The sequence below is a fragment of the Giraffa tippelskirchi genome, chromosome 4, assembly GCF_054371585.1.
Source record: "Giraffa tippelskirchi isolate mGirTip1 chromosome 4, T2T-mGirTip1v1.2.pri, whole genome shotgun sequence".
In the NCBI taxonomy this organism is placed as follows: Eukaryota; Metazoa; Chordata; class Mammalia; order Artiodactyla; family Giraffidae; genus Giraffa; species Giraffa tippelskirchi.
The window spans coordinates 57,065,465-57,079,477 of record NC_137278.1 but is presented as its reverse complement, the minus strand read 5'-3'; the positions used below and the strand labels follow the sequence as shown (position 1 = coordinate 57,079,477).

The window sequence follows — 14,013 nt, the reverse complement described above, 5'->3', positions numbered from 1 at the left end:
GGCACAGTCCCAACAGATCTTAACAAGACAGTCTTAACTTATGAGAGTACAAACAAAAAATACCTAGATTATTTTTGCTTGAGAAAAGTTGAAAGTGAAAGTGTTGGTCGCTCAGTGGTGTTTGACTCTTTGCAACCCCATGGACTGTAGCCCTCCAGGCTAATCTGTCCATGGGATTCTCCAGGCAAGAATACTGGTGTGGGTTGCCATTTGTAAAATTTAATGAGCTGTAATTAATAATTTATGCACATTTTCACAATGTATGCATGTTATGATTAAACATGAATTCAAGTGTCATACATTGGGAAGTCCTGCCTACCTCCTGGGATACACGACTGTGAAATTTAAAACCTAACTTTAGAAAATATTTGAAGCAGTATTAACTTCCCCTACTCAAAGAAAAAGAAACTTAAATTTATTTTAAAAGTGTATCAGTCTGATCTCCAGAGTGTGTTAATGGCCAAGAGAAGAGTATCCTTAAAAGCTTCTGGGGGTTTCTCTGGTGGCTCAGTGGTAAAGAACCCATCTGCCACTGCAGGAGACATGAGTTCAATCCCTGGTCCAGGAAGATCCCACATGTTGCAGAGCAACTAAGCTTGTGCCACAACTATTGAGCCTGTGCTCTAAAGTCCGGGAGCCACAAAAAAAGAAGCCACCATGCACCACAACTGGAAAAAAGCCCACACAGCAATGAAGACTCAGCACAGCCACTAACAAATAAAGAAAACAATTTCTTTAAGATTCTGTGTTGTACAGTAGGTTCTTATTAATTATCTGTTTTATTCATAGTATCAATAGGGTATATATGTCAATCCCAATCTCCCAAATCATCCCACCCTTCCATCCCCAGTGGTGACCTAAATGAGAAGGAAATCCAAAAAAAGAGGGGATATAGTTATACATACAGCTGATTCACTTTGCTACACAGTAGAAACAAACAGAACACTGTAAGGGAATTATACTCCAATAAAATTTTTTTTAAAAAAAGGACTAAGATTCTGGTATCATGCACCATTTAAACCCTACCTTAAAAACAGAGTTCTCATTTCTAAAAAGAATGAGTCAGGTGAAAGCAGAAGTGGCCTCGAACCTGCTAAAATATTTTAGGTGGCTTGTACAGTCATGTAAGACAACACTTGTGAGTTTCTATATTGCACAAAAACAGCGTGTCAAGGATTCTGGGTGATTTCGCTATGTAAACAAACATCTGATGAGGAGACGTTCCTGTGGTTCCCAGGAATGGACTACTTATTCTTCAGAGTCTGTCATTTAGGAAATGCCCTGTGGGAAGGCCTCGGTCAAGACAATGTCTGAACTGTCTTCTTATGTGGCCTTGGCCTTGAATAGCTCATCTCCAAAACAACCAGTCACTCACACACACTTGTCTGCCACAGAGTTCATCACATCCTGCCAAGACAGTCATGTTCTCAAGCTCCCCTGAATTATTTGCACAGATGTCCTCCCAGCTTGTACTTACAATGTGCAGTTTCTGAGTACAGAGAGGATGAAATCGGACTAACAAAATTGCATTTTCAAAAATTTTACAGTTATTATCATATAAATGTCATTGAAAACATCACGTCACTGGTAACATCTTGCTCCATTACACTGGATAAGAAGCAGAAGTGTGTCAGTTGCTTCAATCGTGTCCAATTCTTTGCGACCGCATGGACTGTAGCCCACCAGGCTCCTCTATCCATGGAATTTTCCAGGCAAGAATACTGGACTGGGTAGCCATTCTATTTTCCAAGGGATCTTCTCAACTCAAGGATCAATGATCAGTAAATGAAGTCAAAACCTAACGTGCACTTTTTATTGGCACTAAGCAATGTTGCCTTTGCTTATACGCTCCATGGACTTCTCCTTGACATGTTTATGTTTGAACATCATTTGTTCCCAGTGCTCCAGGCCTTTACCGGACCTGACTTCAAAAGAAACCACTTTACAGAGGCTAATCTACTCAGGTTTCCTCACTGCCTAGCTACCCTGGGGCCAAGAACTACCCACCTCTGTACCACTCCTGCATCCCACATGAGAGAATGAAACATCTGGAGTGGAGAGACACACAAGAGGAAATTACCACAGGAGCTAGCTTTCTGCCACAAGGGTGGTGTCATCTGCCTATCTGAGGTTATTGATATTTCTCCTGGCAACCTTGATTCCAGTCTGTGCTTCATCCAGCCTGGCATTTCACATGATGTACTCTGCACAGAAGTTAAATAAGCAGGGTGACAACATACAGCCTTAAGGTACTCCTTTCCCAATTTGGAACCAGTCTGTTGCTCCATCAGAGAAGGCAATGGCACTCCACTCCAGTACTTTTGCCTGGAACATCCCATGGACGGAGGAGCCTGGTAGGCTGCAGTCCATGGGGTCACTAAGAGTTGGACACAACTGACCAACTTCACTTTCACTTTTCACTTTCATGCATTGGAGAAGGAAATGGCAACCCACTCCAGTGTTCTTGCCTGGAGAATCCCAGGGACAGGGGAGCCTGGTGGGCTGCCATCTATGGGGTCGCACAGAGTCGGACACAACTGAAGCGACTTAGCAGCTGTTGTTCCATGTCCAGGTCTAACTGTTGCTTCTTGATCTGCATACAGATTTCTCTGGAGGCAGGTAAGGTGGTCTGGTATTCCCATCTCTTTAAGAATTTTCCACAGTTTGTTGTGGTCCACACAGTCAAAGGGTTTGGACTAATCAATAAAGCAGAAGTAGATGTTTTTCTCAAATCCTCTTGCTTTTTCTGTGATCCAGTGCATGCTGGCAATTTGATCTCTGATTTCTCTGCCTTTTCTAAATCCAGCTTGAGCATCTGGAATTTCACAGTTCACATACTGTTGAAGCCTGGCTTGGAGAATTTTGAGCATTACTTTGCTAGTGTGTGAGATGAGTGCAATTGTGCGGTAGTTTGAACATTCTTTGGCATTGCCCTTCTTTGGGATTGGAATGAAAACTGACCTTTTCCAGTCCTGTGACCACTGCTGAGTTTTCCAAATTTGCTGGCATACTGAGTGCAGCACTTTCACAACATCATCTTTTAGGATTTGAAATAGCTCAACTGGAATTCCATCACCTCCCCTAGCTTTGTTCATAGTGATGTTTCCTAAGGCCCACTTGACTTCACATTCCAGGATATCTGGCTCTACATGAGTGATCACACCATCGTGGTTATCTGGGTCATGAAGATCTTTTTTGTATAGTTCTTCTGTGTATTCTTGCCACTTCTTAATATCTTTTGCTTATGTTTGGTCCATATCATGTCTGTCCTTTACTGTGCCCATCTTTGCATGAAATGTTCCCTTGGTATCTCTAATTTTCTTGAAGAGATCTCTTGTCTTTCCCATTCTGTTGTTTTCCTCTATTTATTTGCACTGATCACTGAGGAAGGCTTTCTTATTTCTCCTTGCTATTCTTTGGAACTCTGCATTCAAATGGGTATATCTTTCCTTTCTCCTGTCCCTTTAGCTTCTCTTCCTTTCTCAGCTATTTGTAAGGCCTCCTCAGAAATTTCGCCTTTTTGTATTTCTGTACAATGTCATGAACCTCTGTCCATAGTTCTTCAGGCACTCTGTCTATCAGATCTAATCCCTTGAATCTATTTGTCACTTCCACTGTATAATTGTGAAGGATTTGATTTAGGTCATACCTGAATGGTCTGGTGGTTTTTCCTACTTTCTTCAATTTAAGTCTGAATTTGGCAATAAGGAGTTCATGATCTGAGCCACAGTCAGCTCCCAGTCTTTTTTTTTTTTTTTTTTTTGCTGACTATATAGAACTTCTCCAACATTGGCTGCAAAGAATATAATCAATCTGATTTCGGTACTGACCATCTGGTGACATCCACGTATAGAGTCATCTCTTGTGTTGTTGAAAGACGGTGTTTGCTACAATCAGTGTGTTCTCTTAGCAAAACTCTGTTAGCCTTTGCCCTGCTTCATTTTGTACTCCAAGGCCAAATTTGCCTGTTACTCCAGGTGGCTTCCCTGGTGGCTCAGACGGTAAAGTTTCTGTCTGCAATGCAGGAGACCCAGGTTCAATCTCTGGGTTGGGAAGATGCCCTGGAGAAGGAAATAGCAGCCCACTCCAGTACTCTTGCCTGGACAATCCCATGGATGGAGGAGCCTGGTAGGCTACAGTCCATGGGGTTGCAAAGAGTCATACACAACTGAGCGACTTCACTTCACTTCGCTTCCAGGTATCTCTTGACTTCCTACTTTTGCATTCCAGTCCCCTATATGAAACGGACATCTTTTTTTTTTTGGTGTTAATTCTAGAAGGTCTTGTAGGTCTTCATAGAACTGTTCAGCTTCAGCTTCTTCAGCATTACTGGTTGGGGCATAGACTTGGATTACTGTGATATTGAATGCTTTGCCTTGGAAAGGAACAGAGATCATTCTGTCATTTCTGAGATTGTACCCAAATACTGCATTTTGGACTCTTTTGTTGACTATGATGGCTACTCCATTTCTTCCAAGGGATTCTTGCCCACAGAAGTAAATATAATGATCATCTGAATTAAATTCACCCATTCCAGTCCATTTGAGTTCACTGATTGCTAAAATGTCCGTGTTCACTCTTGCCATCACCTGTTCGACCACTTCCAATTTACCTTGATTCATGGACCTAACATTCCAGGTTCCTATGCAGTATTGTTCTTTACAGCATAGGACTTGACTTCCATCACCAGTCACATCTTCAACTGGTCACTGTTTTTGCTTTGGCTCTGTTTGTTCATTCTCTGGATCGAATTAGGGCTAGGAGTGGTGGTGTGGGCCCCAGGACTGTGGCTGCCTCCTGACAATCCCAGGTCCCCGCAGCCCCTCTGCCTCCTGGGAGTGTCGGCCTCTCTGGGGCGGGGAGCCGAGGCAACTCGTTCCCCGGATTCCCCGGAGCCCAACACCCCCAAATCCGGCAGGTTGGCTGGGCGGATCGCCGGGCGGCGCGAGGCTCCGCGAGCCGGGGACGGATGTCTGGCTGGAGTCCTCTTGCAAATTTCCTCCTCCGAGGATTCCACCCTGCCTGTGTGAGCTCGGGAGCGGTGCTTGCCTATGTTGAAAGCCCTGAGGATTGAGCTCCCCGAAGACTCAAATAAACTGTCAGGGGATTTGGAAAAGACCTCTGAATTCCGAAAGCAGGAGCTTAAGCTTGTGAAAGCAGTGAACCCAGCCTGGCAAAGGGAGGAAGGTTGTCTGATTTTAGACCATCCCTTGGCTTCACCAAAGAACACGTTTCCACAGTTGCGTGTTGAATGCAGATTTTTCGTGACACTGGATTCTCTGCCCTGCTCTCTCCGAGGCAGTTCCCTTTGTGCACATGGTTGCAGCAGGCAGCACCACATCTCCATATCCGCCTGTAGGAAGGGGCTGGGGAAGGACCAGTGGCTCCTTTTTAGATGATGTAATACAGAAGTTGTGCGGATCACTTCCTTTCACATCCTATTGACCTATAGTCTCACGGCCACTTCTCACTGCACAGCCATCCGGGAACTGCAGCCTCACTCAAGGTCGCCAATGCACCCTGCCAAAATTCCCCTGGGGTTGTTATCCCAACATATTGCCAAAAGATGGAAGGGGAGGATCGATAATGAGGAAAAGTCATCTCTGCTTTGGAGGGCGTCCCAGAGAGGGCAGTGTCCTTCCTCCAGAAGAGGAGACCGTTTTTAGAAATAGGTGTGGTCAGAGGGTGGAGAGATGAAAGAGGCAAAGAATGAAAATAGCCATTTGGAACTGACTTGCCCTTGTTGAGGGCTTTCCTGTTGGCTCAGCAGTAAAGAATCCACCTGCCAATGCAGGAGACATGAGTTCGATCCCAAGATGGAGAAGATCCCGTGGAGAAGGAAATGGCAACCCTCTCCAGCATTCTTGCCTGGAGAATCCCATGGACAGAGGAGCCTGGCTGCCTACAGTCCATGGGGTCGCAAAAATCAGACACAACTTAGTGACCAAACAACAACAATAAGCCCTTGGTGAGCTTGCAGAGAGAGCACAGTTGGGTGGGGGCCTGTAGAATTGCAATGATTTGAGCAATAAAGGGGGTTCACCCTAGCTTTACTGATATTTCTTTCATTAAAATGAGACCACGGACAACTTTTTTTTCTTACACAAATTTCTAATGTATGATGGGAACTCCATGGAAGAGCTGATTCCAACTTCCAGAAATCCTAGAATACACAGAATGTGCCTGGAGATTGCCTTTTGTTAAACTATTTCCCCAGGTAGCCCCCAGCAAGAGGAATACCTTACCTGAAAGAAGAAGAACTGCTTATAGTTGAGAATGTTAAATTTTTTCCTTTCTCTACCTTCTTCCCTGCGTGACAGACTTTCTTCTTTGGACTGGGTGGTGCCTGGCTGAAAGAGCTGAGGTTGGAATCCTAAAATTAAAAACAGACAACAGTGGCTCAGCGGGGGTGCAAGCAAATCAAATGTTTGGGCTCCACATTTTCTGACCCTGTCTGGTGTTGCAGAAGGAAACCACCGTGCATGAAAGGTGTTCAACAGACCCAGCAGGCTTTCAGTGAATCTTTCTTTTTACCTACAAGGATTCAAGCTGCATTCCTGCCACTTGCAAACCAAAGAACCCTGATGGGAGCAGGCAGGTAACATCGTGGAGGTCAAAGTGGCACGAAGCAGTGGGATCCACAGGAGGAGTGCAGTCAGTCACAACTAGAGGAACCCCCTACTCACGGAAAGTGAAAGTGTTAGTCACTCAGTCATGTCTGACTCTTTGTGCCCACATGGATGGTAGCCTGCCAGGCTCCTCTGTCCATGGAATTCTCCAGGCAGGAATTCTGGAGTGGGTTGCCACTCCCTTCCCCAGGAAACCTTCCCAACCCAGGGATCAGGCCCAGGTCTCCCGCGCTGCAGGCAGATTCTTTACTGTCTGAGCCACCAGGGAAGCCTGGAGGCCGACCAGGGAAGCCTGGAGGCCGTGGGGAAAACTCCACAGAAGTCATTCATTGTAGGCCCTACCACCGGACACTAACCGTGTGTCAGGCCAGGGCAAGTACTTACAGGGATGCTTTCATTATCCCCCCTCCAGGAAAGTATCAATGTGCTCATTTTCTATACTAGATTCTTCCAGAAGAGATAAGAAGCTCCTCTGAGATCTCAGAAGTTGGAAATAGAAGAGGCAGATGCAGTCCAGGCTGTGATCTGGTTCCTGATCTTGGATTCTCAAAGACTATGTGCCTGCCAGGTGTGAATTACACATGTGGGCACCAAGGGAACTTTTTCTGGAACTTGATAGGGAGGGATGGGGACTCTCTAGGTGGTGCTGGTGGTAAAGAACCCACTTGCCAATGCAGGAGACATAAGAGACACAGGTTTGATCCCCGGTTAGGAAGATCCCCTGGAGAAGGGCATGGCAACCCACTCCAGTATTCTTGCCTGGAAAATTCCAAGGGCAGAGGAGCCTGGTGGGCTACAGTCCATGGGGTAACAAAGAGTCAGACACGACTAGCACAGTACACAACACAGGAAGTTTTAGTGACTGGAAAGAAGGCTGAGGTGGGAGAGGAGAAGGGATGCAGACTTTCCTACCATGCCCAGCTCTGCAGCTGTCCTGGTGATGCCTGAATGGGCAGTGCAGGTCCCCACAGAGTTCCTGGGGGTGTTTCTTGGGGCTGTGCCCTGAGAATATACACTGCTGGCTTCAGCGCCTCCGGATGGACCTGCCCCGTGGTAGAAATGGACCTGGGCAGGGTCTTGTTCATCACTGGGCTTCAAGCACTGGGCCAGGAGTTTCCAGGCCTTGGTGTGATCGTCTTTCCAGGCCCGGAGCTGGGCCACAGCATGGTGGGTCTTGGCTGCCCACTCCTGCTGAAGCCAGTCCTCTGGGTGTTCTTGAAGCATGGGGACCTGCTGGGACACCTCTGGTGAGGACAAGAATGTTCTCCAGAGCCATAAGAATGCTTTCCTCACAGAACCCTGACTCCTGGCCTCCTGCCACGATTCCCTGCACAGCTTGGATACCAGACACCATTCTTTGCAGAGAGCTTTCTGGCTGGGTCTGGGGTCTCTGCAGGCAGAGAGCCTTGGGCAGAGGGCATCTCGGAGGGCATGTTCATAGTCTGTGTTGATGCTGCTGAGGTGGCCGGTCAGGGCCCTGGCTTGCAGGGTGAGCTCCAGGCAGAGAAGTTCAAAGCGTGTGGACAGGCTGGGAGATGGTTTGGGGGAGGAAGCCAGGATCTGAGCCACACCCAGCAGAGCATCTGTGAGCACATGAACTTCCCCACAAAGGACGGAGATCTTGCCCTTGACCTGCTCATCCACACACAGGAGGCAAGACAGCCTGGCAGCCTCTCATAGCCTTTGAGGAATGTCTGCTGCCTGAGCCAGCCCTTCCTGCAGCCCCTGCTGGTCCCTCACAGCCTGTCTCAGGGGCCAGAGGAACAGGCCTTGTCTCCTGATGAGCCTCTTCAGGCCCTGGAGCAGGTCTTGGACAGCCACTGACCACAGAAGGCACTCATCCTCGATGCTCTCCTCCCATGACCTGGGGGCCTGGAAACCATCAGAAGCCAGAAACTTGTCCAAAAGCTGTTTGGCACAGGTCTCTGCCTTCTCCAATCTGCCTTGCGCTTGTAAACTTGCTTCTGGATGCCCAGTAGAGACAAAATCCTTTCCCAAATCCATGGGCCCACTTTTAGCTGCTAGTTGAACCACTGATGCTATATTCTGCTGAAGTTCCATGAACACTGTCACGTTCTCTTGAAGATCAGAGTTGTTGCAAAACAGCTGTTGACACAGAGAATACCACTCACTGGCTGTGGCTGCCAAATCTTGCCTGATTTCTCTGATTTTCCCAGACCCTTGAAGAGCCACTTCCAGAAGCTTATCAGTTCTAACGGTTGTGGAATGTTCTATCTCCATTGCTTGGGCAATAATAGGAGGTGCCAGCAATGGGATTTCTTGGAGGCCAGTCATCCTCTCTGACCCCAGTGGTCCCTCGCCAGCCAGGGCCTCTTGAGCTGCATCCACAGCTCTATCCCATTCCTACAGGATGGTGGGAGTTGAGGTCCTTCTCTGGTGGCTCCTGGTCTCTATGTCAAGGATGGGGTTGCTGATGGCAGGGAGTGGACAACCCCCACTCTGTGGACTGGTGTCAAGAAAGGGGGGACAAAAAATATGGTCTCTAGATGGATAGAAGGAACATGGGTCACTTTCCCCCAACTCAGGCTCCCTTCGGTGTTTCAGTTCAGGAACTGTGCCATCCTGGAGGCTAGGGAGAATGAAATAAGGCTGTCTCTTAGCCATGTCAAACCTCTGGACTAGGTCCGAAGGGGGCTGAGGATATCTGGGTGGTTAGTCCCATCCAGCCTCTCTTGGATGCTCTGAACTGAAGAGATCACATGTTTCGCTGCGGTTACAAGTGCATCCGGGTCCTGAGGGCCCTGCCCACCTGAACAGCACTGGGTAGTTGCACCCAGGACCCAGGAGGATTGCTCGAGTTGCTGAATCAACACTCTCAGACCATTCAGGAAAAGGGGATCTCGATCTCGGTCCACAAACCAGCTCATATGTGTGTCGCTCGACCCTGTAAATACGCCACAAGCGGAGCGAACTCCCTGGGATCTCGGCTTCTCAAAGTCCACGTGAGAAAGTCCAAGTGCTTGGTCATTTCCTGGATGGACACACTCAGAAACTCAGAAATATTGAGAACATTATCAAAACATGCTAACAGGCCTTCGGATGCCCTGACCCACTCCTTAAGCAAGGCCTTCAGGGCCGCGGGACTCCAGTCCAGACCAGACCCTTGGGGACTTTGTGAAAAAAGTTGCTGCACTCGGACCGCAAGTCCCCAAAGGCCAGCTATAGTGGCCTCCATGTCTTGGCCAGTCTGCTGTCGCGGGCAGCAAACCAAGACCGAGCGAGCCACTCTGAGCATCCGCTTGGCCTGGGCTCGGAAAGCAGCGAGGAGAAGCTGGAGGCTCGGAGGCGAGGCCTTGCCATCGCACCCGGAGGAACCTAGGGGAGTCGCCAAGGCGGCCCGGACCAGACTTAGAAGAGGACTTTGCGTGTCGGTGAACGTGTCCAGGATCTGGCGCAGCAGCCCCATGGGGACCCCCTGGGAAAGGTCCCCAGTCGCAGTTCGCAGCACTGCGCACTCCTCCGCCGGTTCCTGGCTGCCCTCGCCTGTCCCCGGAGGCCCGTTGATCGGGTACAGGCGCTGGGCGCCGGCGCTGTGCAGCTCCAGCAGCCGGCGGCAGCGGGCCACCAGGCAGGGCTGTTCGGGCGGCGGGGAACAGGCGGCCAGGCGCATACAGTGCCAGACCAAGGCCGCCAGGGGCGCGTCCAGACCGCCGCGCAGCCGATCCGGCCCGGACGCTGCCAGCATCTCCCGCTGCTATCGCAACCACCGGGAGAGCGCGCCGTGCCGGGCGCCGGGCGCCGGGCGCCGGAAGCTCTAGGCGCCCCAGGAGTTCGCCCAGGGTCTTCCTGGCCAGAGAGAAGACCTGGCGCCGGGAGGCAGCCAGACGCAGGTCGCGGGGACTCCAGAGGTGGCCGCGGGCAGCCACGAGCCGCGCGAGGACGCAGCCCCGGAGCAGGCGGCCGGCGCGGCTCAGACGCTCCCCGGATCCGCGCGCTGTCAGGCCGCCCAGATTCTGCAGCGCCGCCTCCAGGTCGGCGAAGGGACCGCGCAGCGAGGCCGCGTCTTCCGCTGCTTTCAGCGCGTCCAGGCAGGTCAGGCACCAACCCGCTGGCCGCACCACCTTCCTCGCCATCGCCTCATCTTCCAGTAGCAGGACCTGTGTGGACAGTCAGAGGGAGAGAAGCTGGAGAATGCGTACATGTTTCTGCAGCCGAAGCGAGAGCCACTGCAGCTGCTTTACCCCACTTGGCAGATAAACGTCCTCCAAAGACTTCCCTTGGTGCTTCCCTGGTAGCTCAGATGGTAATCTGCCTGCAATGCAGGAGGCCTGGGTTCAATCCCTGAGTCAGGAAGACTCCCTGGGGTAGGAAATGGCAACTCACTCCAGTATTCTTGCCTGGAGAATCCCATGGACAGAGGGGCCTGGCAGGCTACAGTCCATGGGGTCGCAATGAGTCGAACACGACTGAGCCGCTAACACAGACTAAAGAGGATCTCAGAGATAATAATAGTAATCATAATGATGATGATGTCACTTAACAGTGACCTTCAAAGAAAACATTAGGATTCGAAAATGTAAACCCGTCTAAACTGAGCTACTTTTAATGTGGGGTCCAGTCTGGCTTTGAAGCACTCATGTCTCCAGATTAGAGGAGGAATGGTCAACCTTCCATGTGGTAATAACCAACACATCAGGAACCTAAGAGTGTTTAGGAAGGACTTAACTATTTACATGAGGATGATGGGGTCTGGCAGGATGACCTGTCCCAAGAAGTGCCTCCAAGAAATCTTTCCTGGTCTGACTCTGCTCCCTGACCACTGTGTTCATCCCCTCAGCAGAGCTGGTACCCAAACACTTCAAGTGCCTGCCTTCTTCCCTTCTTCTCCTCCCGTCAACAGGTGCCAAAGCCCTCTGGCTCTGCCTTTCTCATCTCCCCATCTCAATCTTACTTTAATAAGGAGCTGTTAAATTACAGCTATAACCACCCCCACCCCCACCCGCAGTAACCCACAATGCATGGTGTGTACGTGCTAAGTCGCTTCAGTTGTGTCCGCCTCTTTGCAATCCCATGGATTTTAGCCCACCAGGCTCCTCTGTCTGTGGGATTCTCCAGGCAAGAATATTGGAGCTGGTTGCCATGCCCTCCTCCAGGAGTTTTCCAGGCCCAGGGATAGAACTTGCATCTCCTCCATCCCCTGCATTGGCAGGCTGGTTCTTTACCACTAGAGCCACCTAGGAAGCCCAGTAACCCACAATACTAAAAGTTCTAATGATGAGCATTATATTTGATAATATTAGAGGCAAATAGATTCTAACAGGGAGCAATGCCCTAAGCTAAAAGAGTTGCATCTGACGGTGGAATGTCAGGATGGAGAATGGGGATTATTTGGAGGCTGAGGGGTTATCCTGGCTCCTGACATCCTCCCAGCTGCAGGCAGTGCAGCAGGTTAGTCAAATAGGCTGAAAAGTGCAGAGGTTTCAGTAGTTTCACCCCATAGCTCCTGGCCCTAAGTTGGGTGGGAAATGCATTCGTTATCATTATGATTTGGTGGCCAAGTATAGGGGATGAGGGGTTGCACATGGGTTTAAGATCATAGACTCTAACTCAGTATGTCTACCCAGCTGCCTATGCCAGCTTTCCACATTCATCATTTATTAAATTGGTAATGAACTCTGTGTCTGTGAACCTGGCATAAACTTGGGCAGGTTTCTGTCTTTGGGGTGGGTGTCTCTTGTGGGAATGAACTGCTGCATCCATGCTTCCCAGCAATGAGCTCTCTGTCCAGAATAGTCGGCTAGCCAGCTCTGACATCAGCCTCACCTTCATGGTGTCCACCAGGATCTGCTGAGCTGTGGTCACTAGCTCCTCCTGGTGGCTCTGACTTTCCGGCTGAAGATGGAGCTTCTGAGTTACCAGCTTGATGTTCCTTGAGGACAGGAGCAGAGACTCAGCAGCAGCCCCCATTTCCTCCTGGAGCCACTCTTCCTCGGAGTCTCCTGCCAGCCTGAACAGATAGGTTTTAGCTCAGCGTCTACCAGCACTCCATTAATGTAATGTTATGAAAAAAGAAACAACCCCACACATAAACTATGACACATAGAAGTTACAGAGGACTAGATGGCACAGTGGTAAAGAATCTGCCTGTCAATACAGGAGACACAGGAGGTGATGGATTCCATCTCTGGTCAGGAAGAACCCCTGGAAGAGGCACCCACTCCAGTATTCTTACCTGGAAAAGCCCATGGACAGAGGAGCTTGGTGGACTACAGTCCATGGGGTTGCAAAGAGTCGGACAGGACCGAGCAACTGAACACACACACACACACACACACACACACACACACACACACACGAAGCCTACGTTAGAGATATAAGGTCTGTATGTATGGTGACCGAAGCCTCTCTAAGATATGATATTGAGTGAATAAAACCAAACTACAAAATAGTGTGTATGGCAAGATCTCATTTGTTTTCAGTTATGCACAGATCTATGTAGAGCAGCATGTAGAGAATCATTTATCTACAAGAATAATTATCAAACTCTGGTTCTATCTTGATGTCTTATAATATGGTTCATTCCTTTTGAATTTCTCTTGTTTTCTCTGCACTGAACATGTACATTTACTACAAAAAACAATAAGCCTTTTTTTTGTAAAGAAGAAATCTCTAGAATCTCATTTCAACCTATGTCATCCAGGGAGAGGTTTTGTGTAACAAAAATCAGTTTCCATGAACACAGATGTCCACGGCAACTGTTTTGTTCATGTGATTGCAAACATTTCTTTTTCAATACTAATCCATAACCACACAAAACAAAATAAGAAAAGACCCCCTCCTGCCTAATCACATAATGGTTATTCTTTGCACATGAGGCTGAACTCTATGCCTTTGGAATTTTTAAAATATTTTTATCTATTTATTTGGAATTTTTTAAAATTATTTATTTATTTGGGTCTTAGTACAGTGGTAAAGAATCCTCCTGCCAATGCAGGAGACTCAGGTTCAATCCCTGGGTCAGGAAGATCCCCTGGAGAAGGAAATGGCAACCCACTCCAGTATTCTTGCCTGAAAATTTCCATGGACAGAGGAGCATGGCCAGTCACAGTCCATAGGGTCACAAAGAGGACAGGACTGAGGGACTGAGCACGCATGGGTCTTAGTTGCAGCATGTGGGGTCTAGCTCCCTGACTAGGGATTCAACCTGGGCCCCCTGCATAGGGAGCATGGAGTCTTAGCCACTGGGCCACCGGGGGAGGTCCCATGTGCCTTTGGAATTGTAGGGTGGGAAGACAAGACACTGAAGTACCAGCCTGAGTGATTCCAGAGAAGCTCCTCTCAGTTTTGATCCCTTACCTAGTGGCAGCCAATTTCAGAGCTCCTTATCCCTTCTTCCCCCAACAATCCAGCTACCTTCATGTAA

General features: G+C 48.9%; 1 protein-coding gene across 1 annotated transcript; it reads right to left on the bottom strand.

The window, feature by feature from the left end:
- Positions 1–3,743: 3,743 nt before the first annotated feature.
- On the bottom strand, positions 3,744–10,581 carry LOC145546509 (uncharacterized). Its single transcript, XM_081593562.1, has 2 exons — positions 7,542–10,581; positions 3,744–6,373 (listed from the first exon to the last, which is right to left on the bottom strand). Exon 1 carries the CDS (start codon positions 10,333–10,335, stop codon positions 9,514–9,516), a length of 822 nt encoding a protein of 273 aa, XP_081449688.1. The 5' UTR covers positions 10,336–10,581; the 3' UTR covers positions 3,744–6,373; positions 7,542–9,513.
- Between the last annotated feature and the right edge of the window lie 3,432 nt (positions 10,582–14,013).